Source organism: Cryptomeria japonica, chromosome 4 (genome assembly GCF_030272615.1).
Source record: "Cryptomeria japonica chromosome 4, Sugi_1.0, whole genome shotgun sequence".
Taxonomy (NCBI): domain Eukaryota; kingdom Viridiplantae; phylum Streptophyta; class Pinopsida; order Cupressales; family Cupressaceae; genus Cryptomeria; species Cryptomeria japonica.
Genome location: NC_081408.1, coordinates 614,253,122 through 614,275,905, shown reverse-complemented (window position 1 = coordinate 614,275,905; position 22,784 = coordinate 614,253,122). Strand labels below are relative to the sequence as shown.

The window sequence follows — 22,784 nt, the reverse complement described above, 5'->3', positions numbered from 1 at the left end:
TAAGATTTTAAACAAAAGAAGAGAGTAAGCATAATTTTGTCAAACCATTTGACATATTGCCATTTCTTCTTGACAATAGTAAGCATAATGTGATGACGGACCAAGATTTTCCATGGTTCGTCACCAAAAACAGCTCTGACTATCTATTTGGTTATCAAACAAATCCCTCGAGTCTTGGAATCAAGTATGTCCAAACCACCTTTAGCCTTTGGTTGAATACGATGCAACCATGGAGTAGCTTTAAAACCAGTCTTTCTATCCCACTTAGACCACAAAAATTGAAGAGTGATATTAATTAAATCTTCATAGCTCTTATTGAAAGACATCTAACATGATGACTAATACACATAAGAAGCCAAGAAAATACGATTAACAACCTTAACCTTGTGTACTGATGACAGGAATATTCCCCAAGATGAAAGTTTGTGTTAACTTTACTTAAATTTTAATTATGACACTCATATGGAAATTGAAAATGATTAACAACGTAAATTACATATTGCTTGAAACATAATTAATCGAAAATATGTTTGGAATAAATCTTCTGTCGGGGTGGAGAACTACACAACAGGGGTTTGAAAATTGGAGTTTTAGTGTATTAATCTATGGAAAATTGCAATTCCCAAGTTGGTAGCTTCCTGTGAAATTTCCATAGGTCATTGCTGTGACGACACATAATACTAAGCTACTATTTTAATTTTTTTTTTTTTCTGTAGGAGTAGATTTTCATTTTTCTACATATTTGTTGACTCCTAGGGTATCCCGAGGAGAAATTTCATGTCGACCAGATTTTACACCTTTTAAGAATTGGATTTTCTTCTTGGCCAGACTCTAACCTAACTCTCTGACGTGTGACATTCCAAAAGAAAACTCCATGGATGCTTCAACGTCAACTTTCATACACGGACAGTACTAATTGGCTGAACAGAAGTTGTAACCTCTATTACAAGAGTAACAGCTTTATGAGACAACAGGGCGGTGGCAAAAGCCCACATGTTACAAAATTAAATACAAATTTGAACTATAAAAATACATATTTATTGTATTAAATATAGACGTCTGCAGTTGGAGAACTTCATAGCATACACGTTGGATTCTCTTGAAAAGGACGGTTTGGAAGATGCAGAAGATTTATCATCTGAGTTTGATTGCACATAGGATTTAAGTATTGACAGTGTAGGGAGCCCTTATGCTTCCATAATTGATGCTTACAAAGGCCTCACTTTCTGCCAGATTTGCCCAGATTCATATATTATTGGATCCACACATATTTTCTCTCTCTGTAACTCCCAAGGTCATTCATTAATAATATTGCTCAGAGTCAGAAATTTGGGCTGTTTGGCCAAAGCATTTATTATATTTTGTCCATCTCTTGGCAGGGAGGGAAAAACCTGTGCTTTGACAAAGCTATCTAGTAATGGAGTCTAGTTCTCTGAATGGCGAGTGTAAAGTGAACATAAATGTTGGTGTTAAGACTCCAAGCAGGAGACTCCCCAGAAAAGTAAACGAAAGTGTGACATCCTTGGTAAAGATATGGAAACTTGGAAAAGAAGATCCAAGAAGGATCATACATTCAATTAAATTTGGAGTGGCATTGTTTTTGGTCTCTCTCCTGTATCTCATTGATCCTTTGTTCACTGGCGTTGGAGATAATTCAATTTGGGCTGTGATGACTGTTGTGGTAGTCCTTGAATTCACTGCAGGTAATGAACTTTAATTATTTGAAATTCCTATGCTTAGATATCTCTTGAATGGCTGTAGCTATTCTGGTTTCAAAAACGTCAAATCGTACATCATGTTATTGACATGTTAGTCAATTGTAACCATTGTTTGCAAAATCTACGGTATAAAACGTGCGATTAACTTGCTTGTTATGCACACTGTACTGCCGTTTTGGAAGCAGAATAGCTGCGTCCCTCTTGAATACTCTTAAGGACATTGGGATGAAATAAAGTTATATAGATGTGATTTTTTATTTATTTACTTTTAATTAGCAGACAAACCAATGCTCAAGTTAGATTTCTTGTTGTTGCAGGGGCTACTTTGAGCAAAGGATTGAACAGAGGATTAGGCACTCTGTTGGCAGGTTCTCTAGCCACATGTGTCAGTTACTTATGTGAGAACGCAGGCGAACCAGGGGAGGCTATTATCATTGGATTCTCAGTTTTTATCTTAGGTCATTCACTAATTTCTTGATACTTTCTCTATAAAATATTGCCTTTTTTTCCTCTGGACTCGAGTAAGTGCTTATCTTAATTGTGTAGGTGCAGCAGCTTCTTTTACTAGGTTCTTCCCTACAATCAAGAGAAGATATGACTATGGAGTTGTGACATTCCTTCTCACATTCAATCTTATAGTAGTCTCTGGATATCGAGTGGACAACATACTTAGGATGGCTTATGAACGTCTGTCCACCATAGCCATTGGCTGTAGTTTGTGCCTCGTTATCAGTGTGCTTGTTTATCCCATCTGGGCAGGCGAGGATCTTCACAACTCTACAGCTGACAAATTTGAAGGCCTGGCTCAATCCCTTGATGGTAATGCAATACAGATTTGACATATAGTTTCTAGGTTTTTGCATTAGTGTTCTAATTGATAGAGAGTGATCAAGACATTCATACAAACAAAATTCTCCTTATTAAACTATTCCTAAGACTCAATCATTTCAAACATTATATTGTATCTGTGTGAGCTGTCAAACATAATATTGTATCTGTATGATCTGTCAGGATGCGTTAGGGAATATTTTGATGAACGGGTTGAGGATACGGAGGAAGATGACAATGACAAAACAGCAGAAGATGACATATACGAAGGATACAAATCTGTGTTAGATTCCAAGGCCACAGAGGAGTCTCTGGTACGCTTTTTAGGTTTTAATCACTCCGCAGATTTATGTAATCATGGACGTAAAACTAAAATGAGTTAAATAATAAAATACAGGCGACGTTTGCTGGCTGGGAGCCAAGGCACGGGAGATTTCGTTATAGGCATCCATGGAAGCAGTATGTGAAAATTGGAGCCAATCTTCGGCACTTAGCATATTCCATCGTAGCCTTACATGGATGCCTTCGATCCGAGATTCAGGTACACATCTTAAAGTAAACATGAAATTGGTATTGGTAGTTTGACCTTAAACATATGATTTTGGGTACCCAGAGAGCCATAATAAATGAACTTTGATTGCCTAATGACAGACACCGCTTTCTGTCCGATGGGTGTTGAAGAGGCCATGCCTCAAGCTCAGTGAGGAAGCAACAAAAATATTGCGAGAACTTTCGTACTCTATCAGACACACGCGAAGATGTGGCACGGAGGGCATGATGGAGCACTTACATCTTGCATTGAAGGATTTGCAGGAAGCCTTGCATGGTTTGCCAAGACATTTCATTGATCTCCGAAGGTGACATTCCGATAAAATCCAAGTTCATGAACAAGGAAAGCCCATCAACATGACAAAAAAAGAACTCTGGTATAGTTCAGCGAGCTTGGAGGAGGGCAACACAACAAGGCTTTTTAAAAGACCTATGTTGATACAAGAACAAATGCAGGATGGAGGAAAGAGCCTCGCACGCACACAATCCCATGCTTCTGCTCAAGAAAAAGTGAGGGGGCAGAGTATTGAATATGCAGAGGAGCTTCCCCTCGTCACTTTTGCATGGCTTCTGGTGGAAAGTGTAATGAGGATTGAGCATGTTGTTGAGGCTGCTGATGAGCTGGCAAGGCGGGCATGCTTCAAAGCATCTATTTCTTCTCACGGAAGGCTAAGAAAGCCATCAATGAAGGTTTCTGCAACTGAGATTTCTAGAAGCAGAGTATTGGAATTCCATTCCACTTCTCAATCTGCCGAGTGAACATCTCTTGCAATCGGAGGAGCCTAGGCCTAAATAATACTACGTCTCTTGTGTAGCAATCACAAGGTATCTTCTTGAAGAAGAATAAACTAGCAATTGAACCCATGTAGGCTCAATGGGCATGTGTTTAATTATTTTTTATTATAAAGATAGATGATTTTTAATTCTATGAAAGGTAATACAAATTTATATAATTTTCTAAAACGATTGTTTGTAGAGAGATATTAGTGTGTAGTTATTGTATATTTGTTATAATAAGGTTATAAGAAAATTATTTGTGATTTATGTATGAATCTTTTATTAATTTTTATATAAATCTTTATATATGATAAACAAATAATAAAAATTAAAAGTGATATATAAATCAAATATCTTCCGAATGTTTCTTGCATATCACTATAATCGAATTAAAAACATTCTACTGAAGTCTTATAGAGACATGAACTCCCCCAAAAATAGGTAACATTCACCAAAAGTTTCCCATTTTCAAATGACCACATAAATAGTTTGTCATAACCTATCATTGTAACAACAATTAAAATGATTCTCTCACTTATTGAAATACTTGCACAAGACTTTTTGAGCAAAAATTTTCTATCAAAGTTTTGATTCTATGAGTATTTTTTAGCACCACTCTCTCCTCATATATAGATACCCAACTAGTTATTTTCCTTACTAGATATAATCAACCACATATCAAGCATACCAATAATCTACCAAATTTTATAGAACCAATTTAACAATTGCATACACTAGCATTTACATAAAAAGTAGGTGCAATGGTTACATTGGTAGAAAATTATGTAAGCTAACATGGTGGACAATACAATCTCATATGTGAATGGAAGATACATTAGTTTACTTTATCATTCTTGTGTATATAATATTACTTTTTTTGTATACAATTTTGAGTCACAACCTTGGAATGCATACACTATTGTCTATGGCATGTGAAATATGCTTATATTACATATTTGTTTATAGTTGATTGGAGGAATGATTTGTAATAACTTCAATTTTGTTTAGAATGCTATAAACAATTTTCTTCACTTCTATCAAACAAGCATAGAATGAAATTATTTCTAATTTATTAATTTTATTCCTAAGCATTGAGACACAAATTTACTAAAATTTATATCATGAAGGTACGCTTGAGCTTATGTTAAAGCTATATCTTGTAAACAATAGAAAGCTACTTTGTGTTAAGCAAAGGAAATAAAGACAATAAAATATAATATTGATAATGATAAAAAATCTCTAATACATCAACATAAGATTGTCAAGCATACACTTGTACATCATGAAGATGTGAATGTATTAGGTTAAAATTCTTTTTGAAAATTATATATTGTGAAGATGGCAATGAAAATGATAGATTTAAAAGTTATCCATAGAAGGTTATAGTAATATTTGTAAACGTAAAATCATTATAATTAGAGTAAATACAAGAAAGACTCTTCTTTTTCCTTGACAATTGTGTGGATTATTTTTCAATCTTTATATATATATCAAAGCAGAATGATGGCTTTATTTGAAGCCCCTTTATTGATTTAATTTTAGATATAGTTATGCAAGTTATGCCTTATCATTCTATTTTACCTTGATATGGATTGTTGATTTGTTTTTTATTAGGATAAAACAGGTTTTGATGGGACCCCAAAACCCTTACAACCAGAAAGCTACCAACAAGAAATGAACTAGACTACTTGGTAGCGAACAAAAGGTTTTAAAAGGACTTGAAACCTTTTGGACTTACGAGCATTTAGAGCCCAAACCCAAAGACTACACAAACCAAAATAAAAAAATAGAACATCCACATGCATCCAAACACTAGATAAACCTTACACATAAGACATTACAACACAGGTTGGCACAAATAGATGGTCTAAATCAACATACACTAGAGCACAAAATACAAGGAACAAGGGTTTTAACCACCACCCTCAACCAATAAGAAGGGTTTTCCCAGGCTCCCATAACCTATAATAGAAGCTCTTGGCCACAAAAGACCACATAACCAATACCTAACCAAAAACAAACAATGGCCAAATTGGGCCCTTGAAAATTGCTAGCAACCAACCAGTCCTAGAAAGAAACTAAAAACATTGGGTTTTTCTAGGCTCCCTCAACCTTGAAAGTGGGTTTTAAAAGGCTCCCACAACTTTCTAAGGCCCAAAAAAAAACAACACTCCCTCCATGCACAATCTGGCCAAGAGGATTTTAATAGGCTCCCACAACTAGCAAACCATTCTGGGAAACACAGATAACACTATGAACCCAGATTCATCTGCGAAGAATACCATGAGGGTTATGACCAACTCCCTCAACCAACAACACAAACTACAACAACTGACATGCTCCCCCACACCTACTCTCCACCTCAATAGGAGAAAGGGCCACCTCAATAGGACAAGAAGGAAAATAGGTCAACATGAAAGTGGGTTTTACAAGTCTCCCACAACTTGCTAAGACCTAGAAAATAACATCTTGTCCTGAAAGTGCAATCTAGCCAAGAGGGTTTTTATAGGCTCCCACAACCAACAAATCATTTTGGGAATCAGGGATAAAACCGTAAACCCAAAAATGTTTGTGAAGAATACCATGAGGGTTTTGACCGCCTCCCTCAACCAACAACATGAACAGTAGTAGCTGAGAAACTCCCCCACACTCACTCTCCACCTCAATAGGAGAAAGGTCCACCTCAATAGGACAAGAAGGAGAGCAACCCGATTGCCCCGACAACCTAATATTAGCATAAAACCCATGTCACCACTCCACCTCTGTAGGAGATAAAAACACCTCATACAAAGATCCATGAGAATGGACAAGAAGAGCGTAAGAAACCCTCACTAAGGAATAAACCAGGAGAGAACAGAGGGTCCACATAGAAAAACCAATGAACAAAAGCAACAGGCCATCCAAAACAACCAAACCACCCTGAAGAGTAGGATCCCCACAAAACTTGAGTAGAGAAAAACTCGCAGCAGGCCAACCACAGAAACAAAAAACCCCATCCCCAAAAGGCTAGGACTTCCATCTCCAAAGCCACAAAGCATCTTGCTCACACCCAAAGCCAAGAACACCCACCAACATAGACCTATCTCTAGCACCCAAAAAATATTGCAATCCCCAACACCTGCCAAGGAGAGAAGGGGAAAATAGAGGAAAAGATCACCTCCATCCCCACTGCACTCAACCCAGATCTTCAGAAAACTGCATCCAAGAGAAAAATCAGCATGTAGGGCTAAGAAACACGCATAGACTGGAGGGAAAATACCTTCTCCCAACCCATCTACATTGCCATCCTCATCCTCTTCACTCGAGTCTTCACCCACATAAACCCTAGCTTGCCCATTCCCAACAGCTTGCCCGTTCCCGCCCATGTTCTTGCCCTCCAAAAAATACATTGTTGTATGGATTGTTGATTTGTTATGTGTTAACACTTGTGATATATTTATAGTAATTATCCATGCCATAGATAGTTGTATTTGTCTATTACCTAGTGATATAGCTACTGTAGGTGTAATTCTAGGTCATTTTGGCTCCATGGTTGACCACTATAAATATAAATTTGCACCATTATATACAAAGGTAAATCAAGTGGCATAGATCCAACTATGTATAAAATATCAATGAGAGGGTGGATAGAACCATTATAAATATTTTATTTTATATGTATTTTTATTGAAATACTAGGTACAACTAGGAGATTTAGTAATTTAATCATTTTTATTATTATTTAGCCTCACTAAATTAATTGTAGAAAATATGTTTAATAGAGGTCAATATATTTTTGTTCATCTATTAATAAAATATTTTTATGCTTCACTAGTACTTCCCAATCCTATACAATTGGATCTATGCTACATATTATAGTGTGGTAAATTGTAACTCTTTACAATTTCACACTCCTTTTTGGGACTTTTCTTTAATGTGCCCTCTCATAGCTCATTTCAAGATTATTTATATCCTTGTCACTACCAAACTATCATCATATGCTCATTTAGTAACTAGATCCTATGTCCTAGGCTTGTGCACTCTACATCCATCTTTCTCTACTCTTATTTTGGGTGGACCAGGGCACCTAGTGCCATAGTCTTAGTGGACTTGGGTGCCTAGCACCATATTCACACCTAAAAAGGATAAAATAAAACATGTCAGAGTGATGGTTCCTACCATTTGTTATATAATCCTAACATTTTAATAATTACCATTGGAAGTTGGCCTAAAATAGGAAATACCTTGGGACCCCTATATAAAGGCATCCTCTCTAGTTCAATTTTAATCCATCATAATACCCACACATTATAAGCAAGTTAATTAAAAAATATTTTTGAGATAGTATCTTGAAATTTGAGTTTTATGGAGCAACAAGTTGCAAAAATCTATATGCAATTGTATTTTTATGATTAATATCTTATAATGTCATGTTGTTGCATCAACCTATAAAGGCCTTATCCAAAAATAATTGCATCACTACTATTATCAATCTTGATGTATAATCTTGTCAATTCAACATTTTACTTTAGATTTAGCCTTTGCCCTACTAGGGGTAAGCTCTATTTTCTAATAAATTATTCCTTTAGTCGAATTTAATTCCTACTTGAGGTTTGACTTAGGCAAGCTCCTATAGAGAACAACATTGTATCTTTTATTTGTGTGCAGGTTATAGATCCTATAGCTAAAAGTGTAGAGTTGGAGAGTGCAGATTGAGACATATAGTTCTAGATTTTGAATAGGCAAAAATCCTTGGTCTATGCTGATTTGCACATGTGAATAGACACTTTTTGGCTTAATTTTTAAGGGAGTGATTTGTAGGGCATCTTGATCTAGAATCTTAAATTTTAGTTGATGGAAACACCTCTAAGTCTAGGGCACCTAGCACACTTGACCAATACTTTCAGCTCTAGATTTAAGTGACATGTTCCTCTTTGTATCTTATTTCCAGGTTTGTTCATTTGAGTTGATTTTGTGTTCAATATCTTTCTATTTATGTTGAATCTTATCAATTTCATAGCATTTTACATAGTTGTTGCATCATTTCATATCCAATCATATCAATAAAAAAGAGAATAACTAATCAAAGTGCTCAACTCTCCTAAGGGGCTAAAGTTGAACCTAATTGATTGTTCTCCAATGAATGTAAGTATTAGAAATGATTCCTAGCTTGTATGTTTACGCCAGTGAACTCATTTCCCACATTTATTACATATCAAATATATTATGTATTATTAGACAAAAGTTAATTTTTAACTTTCAATTTGTAGACACTTAAAATTGGCACATCATCATTTCAGTTAATGACACAATGATTTTCTTAATATTTGATTGAATAAATACTTTTTAATTTGATTAATTATCCAATGTTTATCTTCTTATTAATTAAATAATATTTTCTTATTTAATAAATAAACTCATTATACCTCACTATTCATCCAATCCTGTTTCTAGTCTAAATTGATTTAATAATCTTCTGCTATAGTCCACTTTAGGTAAAGCAATCTAAATATTTATTTATCTATTTCTCCTATCCCCTTTCCAAAACTCAAATAAATATTCCTATTTATTTAATTTTATTTTCCATCCACTTTTCATTAGTGGGTTGAAATTAATTCACCCACTAATCTCCCATGCTCACACACTAACCTTGGTCAATTTCTTCATATGTTCCACTTTGTCCAAAGTGTACAAAGGCATGGATCATTTGTACAAAATACATGGGTCTTTGCACATGTGACATGGGCTTTTGTATATATCACATAGACTAAGGAAATTCCCATCCCTCTAGGGTACTCCCAGATACCCTTTTCCATCTTTTGCATTCAATCTTTCCAAGGGAATCCTCAACCATATTTATCTCCCCCTTTTTTTTGGACCCATCTCTATCCACTAACCATGTGAGGAAACTTATCCTCCTCTTGTCCTACCAATGTCTCAACCAAGTGAAGCTCTTGATCTTTTACTTTAATCCTATCCATCCAATCTTATAGAAAAAATCTATAAATCAACCTCAACTTAAATCATTTTTAACATCTCATCTGCAAATGCATTTTTGTGCTACTATTTAAGGCATTCACATTCTACCAACTCCATCATCCTCAAGCATAACTACTATGTCTTGGTGCAATAGGGGTTTGTAATTATGAGTTTTTACTTTATTTTTATTAATGCTATACTAGCCTTTATGCTTTATGTTAAGTGTTTCACTTGATTATGAGTAATAGGGTTAAATTAGTTAGTTCATTTTCATAAGTCATCCTATAGTAGTGTTTCCCACTTTTTGGTCAAATTAGGACATTGAATCTTCACCAAATTTTTACTTTCTAACACATATAACAACTAAACTATTAAGAATTTGAAGATGATGCCAAACTAGTGAATTTTGAAATTTTTTTAGTAGATTATATAATAATAATAATAATAATAATAATAATAATAATAATAATAATAATAATAATAATAATAATAATAATAATAATAATCATTATTATTATTGTTTTGATTAATAAAAAGAGGGATAGGCTTGTACCTTTACATATCCACTAAAAAGCACCACCTAGGGTACATGAGAAGTGCACACCTAGCAAAAATAGTTCATAATAGAGAATCGTTAAAGACCACTAAACACAAAAAGGACCAAAGACAAAATCAGTAGCAAAAACTACCTAGAACTATACCAAAACCAGCCAACTACCATAGACACAAAGAGATGGCCTACTGGTTGGTGACATTACTTTCTTGCCAATCCTTACACAGACTAAGTACTTTATTAGGAATCATTATTAGAGATTGGGGTACCCAAATTAGGAGTATCTTTAACCACAGACATAGGGTGATCCATAGAAATAGAAGGGGAAAGAGCATGCCTTTTTCGTTTGGCTTTCCTATGATTGACCTCCTCCTGTATAGCATTTAGGGAGGCCAAATTTTTGAGGACCATCTCTTGGATTTGATTGTATGTTTCCTTAATTTTTCCTTTCAGGACATCCTAATTTTCTTTTAAATTTAAAACCATCCCATCCTCATTCTTTTGCAACACCTTTTTTGAGATCTCCTTTGTCTTCTCTTCCACTTTGTCCCAATTTTCCAATTTCTCAGCCATATTACTTTCCACTTTCCAAACATGTTCATCTTGTAGGTCCTTGTCCCATTTGTCCGCTCTAGCCCTTGCCTCCAGCACAACCTCAAGTATTTTTATTTTCCTAATGACCACAACAAACTATGAAAGGAGCCATTTGATAATCAATCCCCGCTGCTCCACATTCTCTTCTAGCTTTAAGACAATGGTATCCAAATTAAAAGGCCCCTTTTCATGGTCAAGAACCTCTAGGTTAGGGGTAATAGGGATCTTTTCATGGGAAGCCTCCTTAGAAGCCTTCGAGGACCATTCAAATTTTGAATCATACAAAGACTCCAAGCTCTCCACCTCCTCCTCATCACCTAACTCTTACACCTTCACCTTCTTAGAAGGTGGAATAGAGGGCTTTTTCTTCACTTCTCTTAAGGGATTAAAATGGGTGGGGACAAGATTTAGTTTAGAAGAGGAACCAACAAGGGTATTTTTAGGCATGGCCCCCCCATAAATCTCAATCAATAAATTTGGGTCCAACAGAGGGTCAGGAAGAATTGGCAAGGACCCATCGAGAAGGGTTAAAGTAAGGTGAAAATTATAAAGCCTAAGAATCAAACCTTAATGAAGGGGTAGAAAGTTTTTAGCCTTATCCCTAGCCATAGATTGCAATAAAGAAGAGCAAACCCAGTAAGAAAAGTTCATCTAGATACCATACGTTAGATGGTTTAGCATAGGAAAAATATGGGTGTGAAATATTTTGAAGCGCCCATCCAAAGTGAAATATTTCATTAATAGTAGGGCCGCATCTTTCTACTTGTCAGGGAGCTACTCTTGATTGTATCCACTTTGCAATATCAACGCTCCTTCACCTGCCTTGAAGAAATGTTTGAATTCCTCCTTATAAGATCCCTTTGGCTTCTTAGGAAAGGTAATACCATCCCGCGGAAGCCTAGTAATAGAGGCAATCAAGTTCAGGGTGACTATTAAGGCAACCTTTCCAATATTCACTTCTCCTTTTTGCCAAGCATGCACAAAGTTCTTTGAAGGTCAAAACCTTACATACCCTCAACATATCTGTCTAGATTACCTTTAACTATCTTCTACAAAAGTTTCAACTTACTTTGAACTCTTTGCAAAAAGCTAGTTTTGTTTGAATTAAATTCCCCCTCATTTCAAGCACATAGAGCTTTGGAGAAAAAACTAGGTAAGAAGTGTGAAAACTAGCTATTTGAAAATAACAACACTTTCAAGGAAGAAGGACAATGACTCTATATTTTGAGAAGGACGTCAACCACCTTAGAAAAAAATGACTAGCCAAAAAGATGGCTAAAAAAGTGATAAAGGTGATTTTTGAATTATGCTCCATCATTAACCCTTTTGTCCTCAAAGATCACCGCATGAACCAAATCTGGTAATTCATATATATTCTCCATGATTTTTAAATCCTTGGAAAATGAACCTATAGATACCAACTTGTCCGCAACTTTGTTGCCCTCCCTTCTTGTGTGGCATAGGTTGACAATGAGTAATTCCTTAAATGAGGGACTTACACTTGGCCACCATGTTTTCGCACTTCCAATCTAGCATCACTTCATTATTTAGGAAGAGAATTGTATTCTTCAACTCACCTTCCATAATGATATGATTGAAGTTCCTTTCTTTAATAATGATTAGAGCGTAGTAGATGACTGCCACTTCCACAAAACTAGACATCTGGAAGCCCAAATTAACCACATAAGCCAACACAAAAGTACTCCTATGTTCTCAAACCATGCCACCCCCACTTTCCTAATCCGGGTTCCCTTTAGACGAGCCGTTCAAGTTTAAAACCTATGGGCGGGGCAGTAAATCTAGCCAAATAGTCAAATAAATCCCATTTTTTGGCCATCTACCAATCCACGCTTGAGGGGGGACACGTGTGCTTACTTTTCTCAAAGAAATTCATATCTTTATTAACATAGATATTATGGAAGCAACAATCATCTCCCAACCACTCTTTTTATCCCTGAAAATTTTTCTTTCTTTCCATAGACTTGACTAGAATGACAAATGCCTGCCACCAAAGCTCTTTAATAAGAGGATGATTTAAGGGGGGGACCAGCTGGACACACAATCTTTAATATCTCTAGCCCAAACCCAACTAACAAGTAAAAGGTTTGATATCCTTTGTTTGAATTTCCAAGAAAATTTAGAATGAAACAAAATGTGATTGATACTTTCCTCTTCCTTTTCACACATCACACATTCGTTAACAAATTGAGAACAATATTTTCTGAGATTGTCAATAGTGAGGATCTTACCATGACAAGCTGTCCACTAGAAGAAATGGACTTTAGGAATCATATATGTTATCTAAAAAATCAACCAATTAAAATGGGGGGAGGGGAAGGAAAATCCAACTCAAAACCAAAACTAACCATATGCTTTCCATTTTTGGAAGGGGCCTAGATTAGTTTGTTCAAAGTGTCTAGCTGTAAGAACTTGACATTGTTAATTATCTTGAAGAGTTCCATTGCTACCGTTCTTAAAGGAGGATCAAAATTGAAGATGGAAGCATAGTCCATCTATGTGGAAAAGAGCCAAGGATCCAACAATCACTCACAAAAATACCCAGTCTAGCTAATAGGATACCTTCAATGGTAGAGCAAATGGGATGGAATTTTAGAGGGACAGAGGAGACCTATGGATCTTTCCAAAATCACACCCTATGACCATTATCAAATTTCCACTGAATACCTTTCAAGAGGATGTCTTTAGTTTTAGTCAAACTATTCCAAACATGGGATCCCCTTGGAAGATCCGTAGAGGATAAAAATGAATAATTGTCCTTTCTATTGAGATACTTGAAATTCATAACATACATCCAATCCACCTTTTTTGATAGAATCTTGCATCCAATTTTAGCCATAAGAGGACAATCTAAAGAGTGGGAATCATGAATACTTAGGCCACCAGATCTTTTATTACAACACACTTTACCCCAATCGAGAAGGGACATTCTGTTCTTTTTCTCAACACCTGGCCAAAGGAATCTCTTTTAGATCTAATCTAATTTCTTGTTTCAAGACACCAGGATATGAAAGAGGGAGAGGATATAGAACACCTAGCTTTGGAGGGAGGCTTTTAAGAGTTCAAGCTTACCTGCATTACTAAGAAGTGCACCCTTCTAACCAACCAATTTTCCTTGAATCCTCTCAGGTGATCCAGTCCTGACTGAATTTGGTACCTTCCCAGCAGTCAAATGAAGATCTAAATAAGAAGAGGGGAGGCAAGCAAGTTGGCAATTCAATATTCTAGCAATGTGGACTTAGATATCATTAGGAACGTTCATGAAAAATAAGATGCTCTTATCTAAATTAATTTTTTATCTAGACGCACAAGCATAATCTGAGAGTAAGGAAAACCATCTTTTAGCCTTTACCACTTAGCATAATTATTGTTATTATTATTTGTGAGTTTTTTAGATAACTTTTAATAAGTTATTTTTTATAGTTAATAATTTTCTTAAAAAGTGACGTTATTATGATATAACGTAGATTTATTTGTAGGAAGGATAAAATTATAAAATTTTAAACATAGATTTGTAATAGTGCTATCCATGACACATATTTTTTAATAATTTTTTATACCATATTTATTTTTTATTACTTTTTTATTCAGATAAAGTGGGTTTTACAGGGACCCAAAACCCAAATCCAGAAATAGAAAAAGCAAAACAGTAGCAAACCAACCTAGAGCCAGCAGCCCAACATAGACAAAAATAGGGGAAACACCCCACATAACCCAACTAAAAAATAATAGTAAAACTTGGGCAATCCTACCCAAAAACTAACTAAGAGCTTCAATAAGCTCAAATTTTTTCTTAATAATCTTTTTGTTGATTTCTTCAAGCTCCTCCATGCTGCTCCTTGTGGTGCTTCTCTCTTGGTTCCTACTCTTGGTTCTAGAAGATAGTCCAGTAGGCATCTGCATTTTTGGTCCCTGTGGATTTTATCTAGATTTTTCCCTTTAGATTTGACAGCTGATGGTGGGATGCTATTGAGTGGTTGGGTTTAATGGGCGGCGATTTTCTCATTCATATTTTTGAGGCCTTCAACGCTGTTATTCATAGATTCTTTGCTAATGTTCACTAAAACCTTGAGATTACCTTTTAGCTCATCCATGGCCTTCTCCAAATTGACAATTCTAGCTTCATGCTCATTTTTCATGATCTTCACATCCTCGGTCAAATTTTAGGTCATTTTTAGAAGCTTATCAATTTTATCCAGCATGGGATTCCCAATGAAGGTATTGATGATCTCTTTTATTCTCCGTTTGATAAAAATAATTTTGCTAATTACCCAATGAAAGCACTTCTCTTGGCTAGTAGTAGAATTAGCAAAAAGCATATCAATATCTGCAACATCACTTTTACTATTTCTGAGGTCCATCTAGTCCATAGTGAGGGGTATATCCAATTTAATCTTGTCTTCCCCTTTGTCTTTTGTATCCACCGCTTTCCCCACCTTTTTCTTTTTAGAGCTGATATGGCCCTTTTCTTAGGGTTTGGAAGGTGGGGTTTTGTACTTCTTAGCTACAAATACTGGGTGAGATTTACTTTTTCTACTACTGTTAGTGCCAAGAGTAGTCTTGTAGGGGGGTCCCTCTTCCTCAAAGGGCCAAAATTCAGGGTCATCATCAAGTACATGAAGATCATGCCAATCCATGGCCATCTCACCCGACCCCATCTCATCCTCAATTTTGGTGTTCAACACCACATGCACATCAGGGCCAGAGGAGGGTTTAGGGTTACTCTCAATTTTGTTGTCTGGAGAAGGCTTAACCTCATTCATTTTTTCACATTTCTTGATAAGGAGAATAAGCCCCTCATGTAGCATAGGGTTATCACTATTTTTAGCATCATTAGAGAGTCCATGCTCCAAAGAAGAAAGAAGATTAAAAGACAGAGAAATCTTCCTATCATGTCTAAAGTGATTTAAAATAGTAAAATGATAAGAGAAAATACTTGCAAAACGACCATCTAAGGTAATGTACCTCATGACATGACCTCTGCCATATCAAACCAAAGGCTCATTAAATATTTTCTGTTGTAGCCCCCATCAGCAATCTTCCTCACTCTGTCTCTTTCACTCTACTTGTTAAAGAACACAGACAAGGCTTCCTCTGTCGCCTTGTGCTCTCTGTAAAATTTCTTCCCATCCATCAACAACCCAATAATTTCCACTATGAAGGCCTCATTGATTCTGAATTTCACTCCATAAGCATTGAGAATGCCTTTATTCTAGCCTTTTACAAATTCTTTTGTCACCCTGGGATCTTGACTATGCAGATTTTAATGTAAGGTGAAAGGCCACCATTTGAGATCTCAACCCACAATTCCTTGTTTTATTCCCATTTCTAGCACGAATTCGGCTCCATTCTATTTATTATCTCCTCCCATTTTTAGATTACCCTTGCCGATTTAATTGTTTACCATTTGAAACCTAGTCCCAAACTATAGGACACAAAACTAGGGGACCAGGAACAATCTGGAAGCCCTCACATTGTGTCAATTCCACTTATTACAAGAAGTGGTTTTACTCATGTGAAAGGATGACATCATTAATATTCGTCTATTGAGAGAAAGCAAGATCAACCACATCTCTTCATGTCAGCTCACACAAATACATTGGGAATGTTTCCCCTTCCATCCACCACTTGATTTTTTCATACACCACACCCAAATTGGCCACGTAGTTTGCAGGTTGGTTACCCTCTCAAAAAATATGGGCAATTCAAATTTCATCTAGCTTGGCAATCAAGTCGAGACAATCCTGGATTAAATGTTTGATTGTCCAACTAGGAGACGCCTGTTTAATCAGACAATTAATGATATTAAAGGAATCACTTTCAAGCCATACCTTTTTATGCCCTCCTTGAATTGCAAGTTGAAGCCCAATGTAAGAAGCATTTGCCTTAGCAAAGTGGTTTGTCTGAGTACCTAGTGGGAGTGCCACTGCCGAGACAAGCCTATTATTACTTTTTAAAGTGAGATTAGCTATAATTAAGAAATAGGCTACTTTGGTATTACATATTTTTTTGTATTCATTTGAAATATTTTTTTGTTGTTGAAGTAAGAACATTAATATGTATAGGACTATTATTTTTTAAAAATATATTTTTTGTAATTTTTTTTGTGTGTGGAGCGAAGACCTTGATGTTCGATGAAAAAACTACATTCACAAGAAGTAAAATAAATAAATAATAAAATAAAATATATTCAAAATTATACTTTTTTGAAAGCTTATAATAAGGGCTACATATGTTAAAAAACTCAATTTGTAAATGACTTCATATGATCCCCCCAATGGTAAAGAAAAAGTAGTTTTTTGTTAGCATTTTGATAGGTGCAAAGGAGACTCCATTATGGGTATTATTTAAGGCTAGAGGAGTTCTATCCAAGGGGGTTTGATCTAACTCTTTTCAGTTAAAACCTTTTAGATGGAACCCCTCAAGGATTATATTATTAAATTTCTAAAAAATATGCGATTTTAGGTAAACATCAAGATGTCTCAAAAGTGATGCACTATTATGACACAAATTGCATGATATATTTTTCATATACACATCTCTAGCATACTTGGTGGGACCCATGTACTCTTTCATAATCATTTTTTTATGTTTTAAACTTTTTAAGTGCTTGTGAGCCTTATTTTAATGGTTTTACTCTATGTTTTAGAGAATCTACTTCACGTTTCTTGAATTTCACTCTACATTTTAGTTATAGGATCTCAACCCTTGTAACACATTTTTTAGTAATTTTTAATCCTCTAACATTTAATTTTTTTTATAGGGTTCACTATCATAGGCTATTATGTTTTTATTTGAACTTATAATCCTTATTTTGTAGGCTCAACAAACATTCTTACAAATCTTTATAGCTTTGCTACGTTTAAGTAGATCCAGTGCCCTATGTTTTGATGAGTGTGCTCTATCTTTTGGTATATTTTCTCTTCACCCATCAAAATATCCTTCTAAATATTTTTAACTGTTTGAATATTGATTTTTATTAGAAATCAATTTTACAAGGGATTGTGCCATCCAAATATCGCCTTAGAAAACTTAACTTTCTTTTAATCTAATATTTGCTATTTTTATGTAGCTATCATATTTTATTTTATGTGTTCCCTAGTTAGCATATACATTATGTACTTTAGTGGTTCTACACTTGCATTAGTGCATGTAAGTTTTATTAGATTAAAAAATCTATATATTAGTAGATATGTAGTATGTTTAAATGCATATTTTTATTATTCAATATGCATGTAACGTATTTTGGCATTTTTTAACCTATCTTTGTGATTCCATCATTTCTCAATTCATTAGTACTTGTCATCATTTTCTTTTCTCATATTGCAATCCAACCCATTATTTGTGTAGCTTGCAATTTCTATCCAAATATATTATCCTCCAAATTTAAAACATAATTATATTATAGTTATGTTTGTAGAAGAACTTATAATTTGACTAATCGAGGCACATTTCAATATCTTAAGGGAAATTAATAATTGTTTTCCATGTTTGTGACAACCTCCAAGTGTATGTTTTCTCTTTGTATACTTGGTTGACGGGCAAGTGCAAGGTAATGAGTCACAAATTTGCAGAAGTCTGCGCGTTGGAAAACGCTCTCTTTAAAACGAGGGCCCATTTTCAAAAAATGGGGGCCCATTTATGCTTCGAGCCCCCAAGCCAAAAGGTAACGGGGGCCTGAAGTGAAAATAAATGGGCCCCCGTTTTGTTCTAAAACGGAGCCCTACTATTAAACAAAACGGGGGCCCATTTTTTAAAAATGGGCCCCCGTTTCTAAATCGCATTTTACCCTTTTTTTTCGGGAGAATTTTTTCATTTTCATTGTGGAAGTGAAGTGAGATCAGGAGATAAAAAATGGGCCCTCGTGCTGTGGATTCTATTTCAAGCCTCCACTACTATCCCAGGTACACATTCAATCATCTATTTTCACATTTTGTAATTTTCTTGTATATTTTTCTTGTTTTTTGTGTATTATTTAGATTTTTTGGTATTATTTTAGTTTTTTTTTAAAGTAGCCTATAAATAAATTTGTTTTTACATTTGTAAATTCTTAATTTTGATCTGAAATATTCTTCAACAATTAACTCTAAACCCTAATCAACAAATTTACAAATCAAAACCAAACCTAGATAGTTAACAAAATAAAATATCAAATTAGATATCTCAGAAACATCAAAACGAAAATAAAATCGAAACAAAAATGAAAACTAAATCGAAACAAAACTGAAACTAAATGGAAATCAAAATGAAAACCAAAACCAAATCGAAACAATATCAAAACGAAAAAATTTAACCACTTCTAGCAAGCCACCATTCAAATTCCTTAAATTGAACATATGTACCAAAATTGTTCTTAATCCTCATTAGGCAATACAAAAGTTACCACTATTAGTATAACCTTAAAAGTTATTAACATTACTCTTCAAATTTTAGATATCAAAGTTTAGGCTTAGGTTTATGCCATGCAATGACATAAAGGTTCTATTATGGTCCTATTATGTCATGTGATGGTATAAAAGGACCAATTATGGACACATTATGCTATCATGGCATAACAGGTCCATAATAGGACCTATTAAGCCACAACATGACATGATTTTCTCGAATTGCCAACTTCATCATCTAATTCATCTCCAACACTGAAACTATGCTAATTCGACATGTTTACTTAGTATGATATGACCAATTATGGACCTATTATGCCATGACATTGCATAATAGGTCCATAGTTGGTCCTATTATATCATGTCATGGCATAATAGGACCTATTATGCCATCATGGAATAATAGGTCCTATTATGCCATGCCATTGCATAATAGTCCACCTATTATGCCATCATGGCATAACAGGTCCATAATAGGACCTATTAAGCCACAACATGACATGATTTTCTCGAATTGCCAACTTCATCATCTAATTCATCTCCAGCACTAAAACTATGCTAATTCAACATGTTTACTTAGTATGATAGGACCAATTATGGACCTATTATGCCATGATGGCATAATATGTCCTATTATGCCATGACATTGCATAATAGGTCTATAGTTGGTCCTATTATATCATGTCATGGCATAATAGGACCTATTATGCCATCATGGCATAATAGGTCCTATTATGCCATGACATTTAATAATAGTCCACCTATTATGCCATCATGGCATAATAGGTCCATAATAGTACCTATTAAGACATGACATGACATGATTTTCTCGAATTGCCAACTTCATCATCTAATTCATCTCCAACACTGAAGTAATAATTCGACATGTTTACTTAGTATGATAGGACTAATTATGGACCTATTTTGTCATGTCATGGCATAATAGGACCTATTATATCATGTCATTGCATAATAGGACCTATTATGCCATGACATTGCATAATAGGTCCATAGTTGGTGTCTTATATTTTTTGCCTAGGATTTTTAAAAACTTATAAATATCTCATGTATCATTTAACATATCCACACCTAAAGGATTTGGTCTTGCATAAAAATTAAAAAAGAGAGAAAAGTAAACATAATTTTTTTATTCATGGGAGAAAACCATTCTTATGACACCTTGGACAAGTACCATGATGAAGACCAAATTCTTGCATCATGTATAATCTATTTTTTAAAAGTACCCTACACTTAGGAGTATACCATAATCCATTCAAATTATCTTTATTCTCAACCATCCTTGTCATCATCCACATCATGTATCTCACATTCCTAGTTTTTGACCTTGATTCAAGTGATTTAATCATTTTGAGACATGTTTTAGGAAAATTCTAATATATAAAATCCTCTTTACATATAACTCTTACAAAAAAATTTAGAAGATGAGTAACATATATCCACATCTCTACCAAAGTAGGGAGTATGAGTTGAACATGTTGTGAGATTTTGCCAAGATCAAGAGGCAATGGAAAGCACAAATAAGAGAGATAAAATATATGATAGAAATAAACTATATTCTATCAAGATGAAACTACTAATCAACTGGATCATCAATCGATAAATACAATGAATATGAGCTTGCTTATATAGGCAAGGCTATATGGATATGTGAGCACACAAACATGACATGTGGCTCAATAATAAACAAGGGTAGGTAGGAAATAGGTGTGGGTAGGTAGGAGAAACAATATAATATTCCACATGAGGTGGATCACCCACTGAATGTGGAGTGTAACAACAAGATCACACCATAAAAGGTGGAAATTCTCCTACACACACTATCCCAATGTGGCACAAACACCCAAGTGTCTCATACCCAAACTACTATATAATGCATGTACCTAAGTAAACTTAAGTAAGGTGTAATAATATCCAAGATGAATAATTATTTACACCAATACATGTGATGCCTACCTAGGTAGATATCTACCCAAGTAATCTTATCCTATCCTAGGTGCAAATATGCAATACAATAGTTAGCTAAATGCAAGAAAATAATGATGCACCAACAAAGTGAATGTACACATTGAGGTGGCACATAACATAAAAGAGAAACCACTAGATATGAGATATTAGTTTATCACCTAGATTTAACTCTTACTTTTCCTTCATTAATAATTTATCTTTCATATTGTTCACTTTTCACATCTACTTTATCTTTTGGTAGCTATTTATCTCCTTTATGTCTTATCTCTCACTTTGGGAACATATATGTTTAATTTAATCTTTTATGTTTACTTCATATTCTGTTACCCCACTTGTAGGGCATGTTTAATATTTTCTCACTTTATTTCCTTTTTTAATCCTACTTTTACTTCATATGTTTTATCTCCTATTTTTACATTATCTAATCTTTATTAATAACTACTAATTTCCCATAATGATTTATGTCTTATACTTTAATCTTTGTTCTATCTTATGATCTTCAAGACTATTTGCTTCACATATGTTCATATAGTGTTTTTTTTTATCTTATTGAAGCACTATCTTATGTTTGTATATTGGTTAATTTATCTTCTTAAAGTATTATCTTATGTTCATACATTGGGAAATTTATCACTTTAGATCATTTTTGTATATCCTTCCATTTATATATAATTACAATCCTTTATTGTCAATTCCTATTATTTTAGAGAATATAGTAGATTATCACTATTTGATCACACATTTTTGCATCTTAGTATCATATGATTGTGCCTCACATGATGATCTTGTATTGCTATTATCTTGCATGATCTTATGATCATATATTGGTTTATAGAGAGTAATGATCTTACATTTCAATATCTTATTTTAAGAACTTATCATCAATCCTTATATATTCTTACACTAAGGAGGATCATCTTATTTCCCACTTCTTTATTGATCTTACTGTATGCGGGAAAAGTGGTCAAATAAAACTAATTATGTGAAAATTTATTAGAATACTAGTCCACACACACACAAGACTTCTTGATGCAAGCTATGGAGTAACGTAGTGTTACTCAGCTTCCCAAGGAGGGTCCCATGGTTCTCTATCTCACAATGTCCCTCAAACCAACATTTTTGCTCTCAGATCACTGAGCAAAATGGTTTAGGGATGGCAAATATGAGAACGAGAGATGCTTTTGCTAAATTTAGTATGAAATAGATGTTAAGCTATGTATGATGCTAGAAATGCAATAAACTATATGATAAGATGACAGGGTTAGTATGAATACTATCCTAGCATACTATATTTAGTCTATGATCGAGCTAAATGATAAAGAAGGTAATCTAAACATGCATATTTGATCTAAAAGAGGCTAAATGAAGAGCATAAAGATGATGAAAAAGCTTGAGAGTATTTGAGCATAAGTATAATGC

At 34.6% G+C, this 22,784-nt stretch overlaps 1 protein-coding gene across 1 annotated transcript; it reads left to right on the top strand.

Moving 5' to 3' along the window:
- The first annotated feature begins 1,311 nt into the window (after positions 1-1,311).
- On the top strand, positions 1,312-3,854 carry LOC131032177 (aluminum-activated malate transporter 14-like). Its single transcript, XM_057963107.2, has 7 exons — positions 1,312-1,703; positions 2,036-2,176; positions 2,265-2,537; positions 2,730-2,860; positions 2,944-3,087; positions 3,198-3,403; positions 3,446-3,854. Exons 1-7 carry the CDS (start codon positions 1,418-1,420, stop codon positions 3,852-3,854), a joined length of 1,590 nt encoding a protein of 529 aa, XP_057819090.1. The 5' UTR covers positions 1,312-1,417.
- Positions 3,855-22,784: the final 18,930 nt, after the last annotated feature.